Source organism: Castanea sativa, chromosome 3, assembly GCF_040712315.1.
Source record: "Castanea sativa cultivar Marrone di Chiusa Pesio chromosome 3, ASM4071231v1".
Taxonomy (NCBI): domain Eukaryota; kingdom Viridiplantae; phylum Streptophyta; class Magnoliopsida; order Fagales; family Fagaceae; genus Castanea; species Castanea sativa.
Window position 1 is genome coordinate 5,600,700 of NC_134015.1, and position 13,819 is coordinate 5,614,518.

The 13,819-nt window shown below is 33.9% G+C and overlaps 1 protein-coding gene and 1 pseudogene across 1 annotated transcript; both read left to right on the forward strand.

Annotated features, from left to right (window-relative positions):
* Positions 1 to 4,139: 4,139 nt before the first annotated feature.
* LOC142627797 (uncharacterized) lies at positions 4,140 to 6,190 on the forward strand. Its single transcript, XM_075801703.1, has 2 exons — positions 4,140 to 5,288; positions 5,472 to 6,190. The coding sequence occupies exons 1-2, from the start codon at positions 4,596 to 4,598 to the stop codon at positions 6,069 to 6,071; spliced, it is 1,293 nt and encodes a 430-aa protein (XP_075657818.1). The 5' UTR covers positions 4,140 to 4,595; the 3' UTR covers positions 6,072 to 6,190.
* A 4,835-nt stretch (positions 6,191 to 11,025) lies between these two features.
* Positions 11,026 to 13,740, forward strand: LOC142627798 (root phototropism protein 3-like; annotated as a pseudogene).
* Positions 13,741 to 13,819: the final 79 nt, after the last annotated feature.

The following is a 13,819-nucleotide window of genomic DNA, read 5'->3' on the forward strand; positions in this document are numbered from 1 at the left end:
CATACTATTTTCCGAAGGAATCAATAAAGCATAGCAAACTGCATCTAAGATCACGTGAAGATCAAGACAAAGAACATTTGATTGTCTAGTGGTTTTAATTTAATTTTTTGCATGCTGGGAATATTCTTGACCTTCCTAGATAAAAATTACATTAATTGACTAATTTTAAAAGCGCAAGGCTTTATATAAGGCCCAAATTGCATGATATTTCAACTATCACATGTCTGAGTACTATGTATAATCTGAACAAATCCTTGTAATTATGTTCACTGGGCACAATGTCAATGGTTTCTTGCTCAAAAGAATTACTATTACAATAAGAATGATTACAATGTAATCAAAAAATGATGATGGTTACTTGTTTATTGTCTTGAAATTAACAACACCATTAATTACATAAATCTCTCTCTCTTTGGCACCAATTTTGGTACGGACCTAGCTAGTTGATATAGAAAATAGTATGCTGTAACGTGCAGTTTTGCATATGCTCTACAAAGGGAAGCATTAGCATCTTGTGTGATTATGCCTTGCTTGAGATAGTTGGGCACGTAGGATCATAAGACAAATGCACTACAAGTAATGTTTACCAAACTGCCAAGAAAGGAAGAAAATTATGCATGGTGTTTTTTTTTTTTTTTGAAGGAAACATTTTTTCTTTCTTTCATTCCCTACTTTGTTGTTTCCCCCACAATCACATTCCTAATACAAGAATAGTATGGGTTACTATTGAAAAATTCTATAGTCACAATTGTTTTAGGGGAATAATTATAAAAGTTTTCACAACCTTTTTCCAAAACTTGTTAATGTGGTAAGTTATTATTAGAATAATATTTTTTTTTCTCATTAACTTACCATTAACATCATTTTTATGATACATTAATCACAAAAAACAACATCAATAATTATAAATTTTAAAAAAATTATAAAATTTGTTTGGATCATTTGATTTATCACATGCCAAACCCCTTTAAATAAGAAATTAAAAAGGAAGTTAAGGGTGTATATAGAAATTGAGCCTTACATTGACCATTATTGTTTAGCCCAGAGAATGAGAAACTATATGGGAGGAGTAAAGTGGGCTAAAAAATTATATGTGAACCATCACTAATTTGAAACACCTTATTACAAATGTCCACTAGCCCAAACTTTGACCACCCTTTCTATAATTGGGTGCCTTGAAAGTTCAATATCAAGAAGGGCACATGATTTTTGGCTAGGAAATGCCTACAACTCTTATAAGTTAAAAACTCTTTCATCTCCCTGAGTAAGATAAGGAAAATTTAGCAGTAGGCCCACAAGAAATTTCCAAAGTACAATTTTAAGAAAACTCCATCTCAAATTCATCATACGCAAGATATAGAACTTTATGTGTGTATAACCTAGTTTTTTTTTTTTTTCCAAGAACAAAAAAATGGCTCATATGGTGCAGTATCATTGTCTTGGCCCACTTAAACCGAATTCTATGGCGTGAGACCACCGAAGCTACTTAGGGCTATCCATGTGGGCACAACATTTTAAACTGAAGCGTCATGACTTGAACCACAACCCTCAGGCTTGCAAGGGTGATGGTTTAAGGGACTCCTACCATCAAGTTACCACCATTCGGTGGTATAACCTAGTTAGAGATACATAACAAAAAGGAAATAGTAGTAAAAAGTCATGACATGGATGAGTAAGATTAAAAAATATAAAAGATTAGATAAAAGAAAAAGAAATGTATAAAACTTTAAGTTGTTGGCAAGCAAGAATATATTTCTTGCTTGCTTGTGTTTTTGTTCTTTCTTGTTTCCTTTTCTCTTGAGTTGGAGAACAAATTTATTGGAGAACAAATTTATTTTTTGATACCATAGGATACACTATATATAGTAGAAGTCATTAATGAGTTCTTCATGACCTTGGTTCTAACAATATTGAAATTGAGGGAAACTTGGAGGCTTCTCTAGGTGTGTTTTGAAGCCAAAATTGAATTCTTCTTGCTGTAAGAATTAATAGTTGCTTTTGCAAATTTGTTCATATATACATGTGTTTTTCTATTATTATTCATAAATGGTAAGTTGCTATGCTTGCTTAAAATTTGTCATATAGATATTAAATGTGGTAAATTTCTATTGCACTTGGATTAATACTATATTTTGTATCCTCAAACTATAGGCATGTAAATTGAAAGTTATTATTCTAAAAGGCTTTGCTCTTTCTTTTTTGTATCCTCAAACTATAGTCACTACTAAATTTTTTGTTGGAAGTTCTGTTTGAATGGCATTGTTGTTTTGAGTTATGATGACTAACTTGACTTTAGTAAAAAGTTGCACAATTGAGAACTAACCATATCAAATATGAAAGCAAACTTAGCTGCACTCCCAACTTGATATAATTAACTTCACCACATGAAATTTCCAAAGTGCAATTTTAAGAAAATTCCACCTTGAAATACATCATACGCAAGAGATAGAACTTTATGTATGTATAACCTATAGTTTTTTTTGAACAAAAAAAAGGGCTTATACAGTGTGGTATCATTGCCCTAACTTACTTAAACCCGAATTCTATGATGTGGGACCATTGAAGTTGCTTGGACCTATCCATGTGGGCACAACATTTTAAATTGAAGTGCCACGACTTGAATCACAACCCTTGGACTTGCAAGGGTGATGGTTCAAGAGATTCTTACCATCAGGCTACCACCCTTCGATGATATAACCTAGTTAGAGATACATAACAAAATCTCATAATAAATAAGAAAGTAACATTTTAGCATAGACATGTTTAGAAAAAATAAAAATAGAAAAAGGAAATGGTAGTATGAGGTCATGACATGGATAAGTAAGATTAAAAAAATATAAATGATTAGATAAAAGAAAAAGAAAAGTATATAACTCTAATTTGTTGGCAAGCAAGAATATATTTCTTGCTTGCTTGTGTTTTTACAGTTTTTTTTGTTTCCTTTTCTTTTGAGTTGGAGAAGGAATTTATTTTTTGATACGATAGGATACACTATATATAGTAGAATTCATTAATGAGTTCTTCATGACCTTAGTTCTAGCAATAGTAAAATTGAGGCTAACTTGGAGGTTTTCCTAGGTGTGTTTTGAAGTCAAAATTGAATTTTTCTTGTTGTAAGTATTAACAGTTGCTTTTGCAAATTTGTTCATAGATATGCGTGTTTTTCTATTATTATCCATAAACGGTAAGTTGTTATGCTTGCTTAAATTTGTCATATATATAGATATTAAATGTAGTAAATTTTTATTGCTCTTGGATTAATACCATATTTTTGTGAGATATCACCACTAAATAGTTTGGTTTATGTTACTATATTCTTGGATCCATGTTTTTATTTAATATCTATTTATAAGGTTTTTTTTTTTTGAGAAAATTTATTTATAAGTTGATCGCATGCAAAATTTCCATTTACCGTTAAATCTATAATGTTGCCGTTTACTACTAATTTTTTGTCAAAAATTTTGTTGGATTGGCTTTGTTGACTTTGCTATATCTTTACAAGAATTGAAGGAATCACCTATCTTAACAATTTTTTGCCACAACCGTAAAAAAATTTCGTCCCCACCTGGGCCGTGTCCATGCCTCTTAATCAGTCAGGCCCAAATCCAATTTTCATTCAAAATCCAAACATCTTTACTTGCTTCTTATTAGACACAAAATCAAATACCTCATGTACAAGTACTGCTCTCTCTCACGCCCATATTCTGTACATACCTTCTCCTTTGTAAACGTTTGATCCCAACCAGACAATACAATCTATATATCATATATAGATGATAAGAAACAGAGAACAAGCAATAGGCGTGAGAATTGCTGCCTTTTCAGTTTTGTTGCATTTTTTTTATTGCTCGATTTTGATGTGAAACACCGATGTTTTTAATTTAAGAAAAGATTGAAGGCTTCTTTTGGTGAGTTCAAATCTTCTGTCTCACTTTTCCTGCTCCACTCCATACTCCACTAATAAAAACTTGCCACGTGTTCAAATCTTTAATTAATTACTACTATTAATTAATAACAGTAGCATTTAATAAGTCAATAATGATAATATTTAATTAATTAGGTGAATACGTGGCAAGTTTTTATTGGTGGAGTATGGAGTGGAGCAAAAAAAGTGGGACAGAAGATTTGGACTGGTATTGTCTTCATCTTTACAAGAGAAGAGATGAAGAAATCATCTATCATAACAGTTTTTTGCCGCAACCATAAAAATATTTTGTCCCCACCTGGGCCTCTTAAACAATCAGGCCCAAATCCAATTTTCATTCAAATTCAAACCTCTTTACTTTCTTTTGTTAGACACAAAAAAAATCAAACACCTCATGGGCAAATTAAATGCTGCTCTCACCCACGCCCAAATTCTGTACACACTCCTCCTTCGTAAATGTTTGATCCCACCCAAAACGAGAAGCCTTCAATCTTTTCTTAAATTAAAAAAATCGGTGTTTCACACGCCTATTTCTCTTTCTTTGTTTCTTTTCATCTATATAGATTTGGATTCAGCTTACTAGCCCTGTTGTATTGAGTCACGTTTTTATTTTTCTCTAAACAAATTGGATGTTATTTTGTTTGTGACTCTGTGCATGTGATACAAGAAGATGGAGCAACAACAGCAACTTCTACATTTTTCCCATTCAAAGCATCCCTTGGTCTTCGATCCAGACAGGAGATGGGGAGGTACTTGTTGTGGGTGCCAAGAATCAGTTTATGGTCCTACCTACTATTGTCGAATGCATGGATACCTGCATCCGAAGAACGCCATTCATCATAAATCATGTGCGGAAGTACCCCTTGGGTTGCACCATCCCTTGCACCCATTACATCCTCTTATTCTTTTTGACGAAAAAACTGGTTATCTTGAGAAAGAAAACAGCAGATGCCAAGTCTGTAATGAATCTCGCAAGGAATACACTTATCGCTGTTACCGTTGCGATTTCAACCTTCACATCAAATGTGCTGTTGCCCAACTTGAACCTGAATTCCACGATCACCCATTGATTCCCTTTTGGAAGTCAATCACATTCACTTGTGACATTTGCGGCAAAGAAGGTAAGGGTGTGCCCAATCACTGTGCCACATGCTGTTTCTGGGTTCATAGAAGTTGCGCTTCTTTCCCACGCAGACTCAAGGTTGTACGTCACAAGCATCCCCTCCACATCACCCATTCTTCTTTTGAACTCCGTGAATCCGACTCCCAATTTTGTCTACTCTGTGTTCAAAAGGTGGACACACGCTACGGGCTTTACTATTGCTCCAAATGCGATTTCATTGCCCACCTCAATTGTGCTATATATTAGAGAAATAGGGAGGACATAAATTTGCTGGAACTTAAAGGCGAGGAGAACAAAGATGCAGAGCTCGATCAATCTGTTAAGTCTGCAGCAGCTTACAAAGTCAAAAATATCAAAGCGGGGGAGGACGGCACTGAAATAGCCATAGAAATTGAACACTTCAATCATGAGCATGACTTGTAGCTTATTGATGAGGAGGTTCACAATAATGAAAAATGCGATGGGTGTATAAGAGCCATTTTCCCTCCTTTTTATAGTTGTGCGAATTGTAGCTTCTTTCTTCATAAATCTTGTGCTAATTTACCAATGAAAAAGCGAAACCCGCTTCATCGACACCCACTCACACTCCAAATGAAGCTCACCCGGTGTAAAGCCTGTTACCAAAGGTGTAATGGCTTCGTTTACAATTGTGAGTCATGCACCTTTAACCTTGATGTTCAATGTAGTTTGGTCCTAGAAATCCTTACCCATGAAGGTCATAAGCACCGACTCATCCTCTCCTACACAAGCTTTGAACAGAGTTGCAGTAGTTGTGGTGATAGAAGAAATCAAGTATTTCGTTGTACTAGTTGTGAATTTGCAATTGACTTTAAATGTGCTACACTACCACAAACCACAAGATACAAACAACATGAGCATCCCTTCACTCTCAGTTATGCAGCTGAAGATGACTCTGGTGAATATTATTGTGATATTTGTGAAGAAGAACGAAACCCAAACTATTGGTTTTACTACTGTGTAGATTGCACTTATCCTGCGCATCCCAAATGTATTCTCAAGTAATATCCAAATAAGAAGTAAGGAAGCTCTTAAACATTTGATTGTCATTGACAGCCCCTTCTTTCATTAAGGAAACTAAAGATCACGCTCCATGTTACAAATGTAATCTTCCTTGCAAATAGTTGATCTATCAACATGCCCCGTGTAATTTCTATATCCACAATTATTGTTTATAGAAAGGAAAAATCTTTTTTTAATTCTAATTTTAATATTTTCCTTTTCAGTTGAGCATTAGTTCTTTATTACTGAATTGAATGTATTATTACGACTGTCAAAAATGGGTCTCCTTCACCTTTTATAACATTATGTTGAGATTGTTAGTGTGAATTTCTGTTAGTGTGAATTTCTGTTCTTTATTACATCATTAGTTTATTTTATATATTTTTTGCAATCATCCTGTAGTCAAAATCTGCACCTCTAGGAGTAAAAACACTGAATTTAACAAACAGTCATTCAATCATGCATTTTAAACTTCCCAATTAGATTTGATCCTATGCAATTTTATGTTTTATTTTACTAATGATTCTGTGATTAGTATTTCCTTATCTACTCCTATATTTTATCTTTTAAAAGACCATATATATCCTAAAGCTTTTCCTATGATGTTTCTTTCTCGTGTTTTATTGATAGAGTTCATAGTTAGGCTAAGTACTGTTCCAAGTGATTGTTTGATTTGGAGCAATCTGTTGTTGTGGCATAGAAGAGATATATTACTTCGTTTTAGGAGTTGTACTTGTAAATTGAACCCTTCTATTGTATGGGCAATAGATCAAGATCAAGAACCATTTATTGGTGGCACTGGAATTTCTCCTCAAGATATATGTATTGTGACATGTTACCATGTTACACAGGAGTTTTCTAGAATCTAGTATGTTTTGTTTGGTAATCCTCAGCATGTATAGGCCAGATTTGGTACTGATATTGGGGTCTTGTTAATGAAATGCTAGGCAATGTTACACACTACAGCTCTTAATTAACTGAGATTTCAATCATTACATTTCAAATCAATCATTTTAGAAAGCCTGTGTAGTTTGAGGATTGTTTCTCTATTTGATTTGGGAAAGTTGTACCGGTTGAGTTTGATCCAAGTTAGAACTAGCGTGGTTACCTTTATAGTTTTATAAATTTATCTCAAAGGACCTCCAATTTTTATGCACTAATGATCCAATGAGTTCAGAAGCATATCTACTTGTTAGGTACCATCCCTCATTTGTGAAATGTATGTAGTGTGCGGGTAGTTGCCATGCATAGTTGCACAAATCCACATGCATATTCCCTTCTATAAACATTAACCATGAAAGGATGAACCTGATTCTATAAAATTCATTGTAGACATACATTGCATTTGAATACCGTCTTAAGCATATATCTGATTTTATGCTTTCCCTTTAGCTTACTATAGAAAGAACAAATGTGGTTTTAATTTTAATTTTTATATTTTCCTATTGAGTTGAACTTTAGTTTTTTATTGTTAAACCTAATGTGTTATTAGGGCTGTCCACTAGTGTTGTTCACTAATGGAAGCCAAGTCGCTGACCTCATTAGTGAAATTAATAAACAACCTTCGAATTCAGCAACCGGAGATAAGTTTCACTCTTTCTCTGTCTCTCCCTCTAATTTTTTTTTTTTTTTTTTTTTTTTTTTTTTTTTTCTGATTTCCTTTGTTTTGTTTTTTGTTTTTTCGGTGGAATTGTGATGATTTGTGGCTGATCTTCTTTAGGTGGCCGGGTTTGTTTGGATGATTTGTGGCTGATCTGCTTTAGTTTCAAGTTGCATCAATAAATATACAACCACGTAAGGCTGATAACTTAAAAAATTCCTTCTTTTTATTTTTACCTATTATTTTGTTGCAATAAAAATTATTAGTTATATGGTTATACCTAACTTACAAATTCTTTGAAGGTATATGAAAATTTCTTAGAAGTAATTTCCAGTAAAAATGTGAGGTTGGACTTTTCTTCTAAAAGACGTCTACTATTTTTCTTAAATAATACCCAAATTACCAAAAATAGCAACTTATTCCATCCTTAAGTATGGAGAAATTCTCTTCAATGGAGGTGCAGGTGTTTTCATCAAAATAACTCCTGAAATGAAGAACATAAGTTTCAAAAACATGTGAAATGTAAAGTTATGTATGGCGATATGATGTACTGTTTCATCCATTCATTGTTTCTATATAGTGTTTTTATAACTAGACATAACAAGTAGAATTCATCTGATATTTTACTTTGTGTTTACTCATGATGAAAAGCCCACTAGTTGAAAACATTTTGTAATTTAGCATTGATTTTTGCAAATGATGCTAGCATGCTATTATGTAATCTTTTAGTTTTCCATTATTTATATATATATATATATATATATATATATATATATATATATATATATATATATCTGACTAGTGAGCTCCTAAGGTGCCAACATTGAAATTGATATAGTAGAGTAACTCACGTTATGTTGCAACAATCCAGACTACAATTAGAGTTTTTCAAGTTTGATATTTGTGGAAAACAAGATGGGTCATAGTCACACACTATCCCTTATTTGGCTACGAATGTTGGCATTTTGAAGATGGTGGTGTCTTTGATTGAAAAGTCTAAGATAGAGAAGTTAGATGAACAAAGAAAGATGCAGGGGAAAACAATATGATCATTATCACTTGAAGTGGAATGCTTTGAAGCGAGAAAAGAAAAAGATTATACTGGATCTGAGTAATGGGGTTGACCAGAATGAGAATAATGGAGAACAAGAGCTATTCTTGTCTTAAAGTATGTCCGCTTGGCAGAGTCCTTTAAGTTTGGATGCCATGAGAGCTTAGATACTTCAAGGCCAGCTTTGTGGGAGAGATTGGTGAAGATGGTTTTTGGTTTGATAGAAGCCTTAAAGATAGAGAGAGGAGTTAGATAACAGTACAAGAAATAACAATGTTAAAAAATTCTTACTTGCCAACAAGTTATAGGTAAATTTCAGTGGCAGCCTGGCAGGTAGGCGTTCTTCTTGATGCTCCCATAATGAGGTACAGCGCCCTGTAGTGGGCTGAGTACATTCTTCCACAGCTTGCTTATCATTTGGTTCCTCATGGACTTACCCATGGACTTAATCTCCATTTACAGACCACAAATTTCCTAGTAATTTCTCTGGTAACAATAGTAACATATTCTGGCTCAAACTGTATCTTCTGCATTCTGCACAAATGAGTTCCAAGCCTCTTCTTCATTCAGAAAATCTGCCATGACATCTTGATTGGTCATCATTTGCCTATGCACTCCAAAGATTGTGCTGTTAGTAGGATCTTACAGTTAGCTTGGTCATCGTTTTGTGGAATTCCCACTATGCAAAAATTAATCATGTAGGGTCAGAATTTCACAATGTCAGTGAATAAACAGAATGGTATGGTCCCTGAATGCCAGTAGAAACCAACGGCATTGTAAATAACAATGACAACCCAAAAAGGAAGACTTGGCATGAGATCAAAAATAATTGAGAGGGCTTAATAATGGAGGCTCAACTCAACTTTGTAAATACAAACAAAGAAGGCCAGAAAATGAAGAATCATTTTGAAGATGATGTTGGTGAACTTGATTAGAGGTATGTTTGCTTAAGTGGTTTGTGGAGCATAATGAATTAATGAGCCTACTAGCATTGATTGGCTTGGTATTTAGTAAAACTATCAAATTGAATGAAATGAGTATAGAATTACATTGTTAGTAATCACTTTCCAAAGTAATGCTATGGTTGTTTGACACATATGATGTTTGGAATTTTATGCTATTGGCTGATGTTAGCAAAAGAATGCTATTTGCAGTTCCACACTTTGTTATATGCCTGTTTTTCACACCCAACCTTTATTCCTTCATTTCAAATTAAAACAAAGATCACATTTCCTTGAATTTTTAAACTAATATTTTTTTCTGTGTTACTCAAAGTTTAAAATTGAGGTGAGTTGAAGAGCTTCTCATTTTAGCTCATTCTATAATGACTTGGTATTTAGATCATGTCATAATCACATACATGCTATAAGATGGTATTCTTATTTATATTGGGACCCTTTTTTCCTCCCTTTTGTGAAATAGTCTGTGGATTATTACATGGCCATTTTATTCTTAAGGCGTGATATCCAATATGGTCTTGCGTTTTTAGTTTTGGACCACGGTGACCTATTGGACTTGGACACAAGGTGTCCTCCTTTGGGCACTTTGGTGGTGGGTGGTAACTTTTTTTGTCAGCATGTCAAAGTAAAATAAAAGACAGTTTGATGGAAGTATTTGGTTGGTAACCTTTTTCTACATTAATAAATGAATTAGGTTGACATCATATGGATGTTGCTTTTTCTACTAATATTATAAGATGGCGCATGCTAATTTATGTTGAGATTGACACCGGGAGATGTTTATATGTCATTGGCTATGGAAACTGAGATATGGCATTTGAGCATGTGAGATATGATTCTTGGGTTCTCTAAGGGGGTCTCACAAAGTTAGTGAGCATTTTCATGGGGAATTGTACTCTTTCATTCATATCAAGTGGTGGTTGTTTGATCAGCTGGAATTTGGACTGTCTCTTGCTGAAAGAAGATCTTATTTGCTAATGATCAATAGAGTCGTATCTTGGTGTATTGGTTAGAACTTCTATTCTTTTGAAGGGTGCAGCATGGGATTTTTCTGGGACTGTTCCAAATATGTTAGCAATCCTTTCTCCTATCAAAGTTAAGAATTGATGAATTATTCATACAAATTCTTGCTTAACGGTTGTCTGTCTTTTACCAGTCAAGTGTCTTTAATGTTTGTTGTGAGTAATAAGATCAAACCAAGGTCAATGCTTTGTTGGACATAAACGTATTCTAAGCTCTCTTGGTTTTTAAAACTTGGTACATTAGATTATATGCAATTTTTAAAGGGCATCTGCATCATGAAGTTTGAATTGCAATCAAAATCAGCGGCCAACAGTAATTTCATGCATGCAGCACCAGGGCAGAAAATGCAGCTGGGGCATTGGATATTCTTCAAGGCAGCAGCTGATGAAAGTTGCAGCTGAATTGGGTGATGTTTTTAGTGACATATCAGTGTACTTAGTTGATTGTAATAATTAGTACACATGCATGTATTGGGTGATCTATTAGTTACTTAGGAAAAAACTAAGAATGTGCTAGTTACAACTATAACTAATTCTTTTACAGAAGTTAATTACAGAAGTAATCACTTAGATACGACTCTATTGATCATTAGCAAGATACGACTCTGTATTGGAATTACAACTGTGTGGCTAGTAGTATAAATAGCTGTAATTCCAATTGTAAATCAGTTTTGTTGATAAATAAGAATTTCCTTTAGCCTTGAGTGCCAATATTTAGAGATGAGTTCTGTGTAGAGTGTTGTCCACCTATAAGATTCTCTAAGCATATCTCACTTCCTTTTCAGACTAAAGACTAGTTAACCAACTCTATTACCTGCATCATCATCAAAACCCCATGATGATTGGTTCTTATTATTTATTCACATAAGAAGAAGAAAAGATGAAACTATCAAATGACTGGTACAACTTTTTTTTTTTAATGAGCGATTTATTTTTTCATTGGTTGAGTGATTTGCTCTAATGCAATATAAGAGTTAACACTTGGAGAAAGATGATTTAGTGTCTCTCCATAAGGGATGAGATTGTAGGACATATATAATATCAAGGTGTTGGCTTAATTCTATCCACGCTTTCACCTATATTTTAAATGCCAGGAGACGGAAAAAGGAAGCAGACCTTCTTAATGACATAACCACTTCAAACCAAATATTACACAATACACAATCTCAGTCAGGAGGCCAGCGCGGTGCTTAAGTCTATCACATGCCTGATTTGATATATAAAGAATAAATCCTATCAATTTGTTTATATATGTATGTGCAGGTTTGTGTGAGCAACAAGAAATATACAACAAGTGAAGCTTCAGACTAAGAATGACATATTAGTTTGACATCCTAGGAAAAGATATGCTTGCAGTGGGAAGGAAAAGTCTTGATAGAGTAAATTTCATTTGTGGGTCAATATCTGGTGGGAAGCGTAACAGATGTGTCATTTTTCCAGCTTGGCAGCTGAAGAAACCAGGACCGGTAAAAAAACCCCTCCCCACCTCTCTCTTTCAAGATATCCTACTCTCTATGCATACATTTATATGGAATGTCAATGATGTACTTGTGATTATAGTTACACACAAGATCTTTTTATGGCAAAGAGTCCCATTTATTCATATTTGCACAAAGTGCACTCAATTACTCTATTCTTAATAAAGGATGAAGAATCAATCTTTCTTTGTGCGACAAATTTATAATTGAATTTAAGCCCTTAGAATCTTCATTACAAATATTGACTCATGTAGAAAGTTTGCTTCCATATGGTGTCCTATATTCAGCCAAAGAAAAACAAAAATGGCAGATGAATGAATTCATTCTCCTTTGTTGTTGCATTGGAAACCATGTTATATTGTTTGATTCCAAACTAAAATTTTTAAAACCTTAACTATTACATCTTAATTGCTTTTACTTAATATTTGAATCAACTCAACTAAGCCTTAATCCCAATTAAATTTGCGTTGGCTATGAATTCTTATCAACTAATAGTTAAGATATTCAATAGAACCTCACTAGCTGTGTCGTTACCAGAAGCTTGTGAAAGAGACACTAGTCACTATCCCCATTATTTAACTAGACAATCTTCCAGGTGGATCCAAAACTTCTGTATTAGTAGTCAAATTTTTTTTATGGATGGAAGGTTGATTTAACACCAATGCTGCTCCATTATAATTTATATTGTGGTGCTCATTCCTCGGAAATAAGTGACGATCTTGAACAAGTAAATATAATGTCCAAAGCTGAGAGCTTTCTTAACTTCTTAATTTTTATAGAGTTACAACTCATGGAAGGATGCTCAAAAGCAATTGCCTAGAAGACCTGCATAAATCCAAAAGAACTTAGTTTTGGTGATGATAATGTACAAGACTTGAATTTTTTAGCAAATAATGCTGTGAACTCAAAACCTGTAGACACTTGAAAATTGGTGGTTTGAAGATGTTTCATTTCTTTGAATAGATCAATTTAACGAAGTCGTTCAAACTATTAAAAGTAAAGGGATGAGATCATAGTTTGTAGGATCATGAAGAGCTAATTGGTGCAAAATGGCTTTCTTGAGTCACTTTTGGGCTTCACAATTCGGCTCCCAAACATCTAAACCCACAATTACAAAGAGTTACAACTAAATGCTTGTTTAATGTGCTCCCTGTGGCAGAAATTTTAGTTTTTTACAATTTTCTCTACACCTATGCTAGAAAGAATTGATTCCATGTTGGAGCAATGTCATCTTCCAGATCTCTTGGTTAAGAATTATGGAGACAATGAAAGTGGTTATGTTGTGGGCATTGTTATAAGGGTGGTTGAATCTTGTTTATTTTCTTTCAAGCAAACCCGCACCAAAAATATTTGCTATTGGAAGATTTATAGATGGTTTTCTTATGCTAGTTGCAAGGGATGAGAACCTTAGTGCTATAAGCTTTCGGTCACTTGCAGAAGCAATGCCAAAAGATGATCAGCAGTGTGATAAAACCTCTATACTCTATAGAACCATTAACATGTATCTCAATGTATGGAATTTTGAAGTTGGTTTAAAAGAAAAAATATATGTGTGTGCATAGCTATTGAGTCTTATTTGTGCCATGGTTATGACAGTTTAGCCCAGAGAGTAAGAGATACAAGAGTAAAGTAGACTGAAAA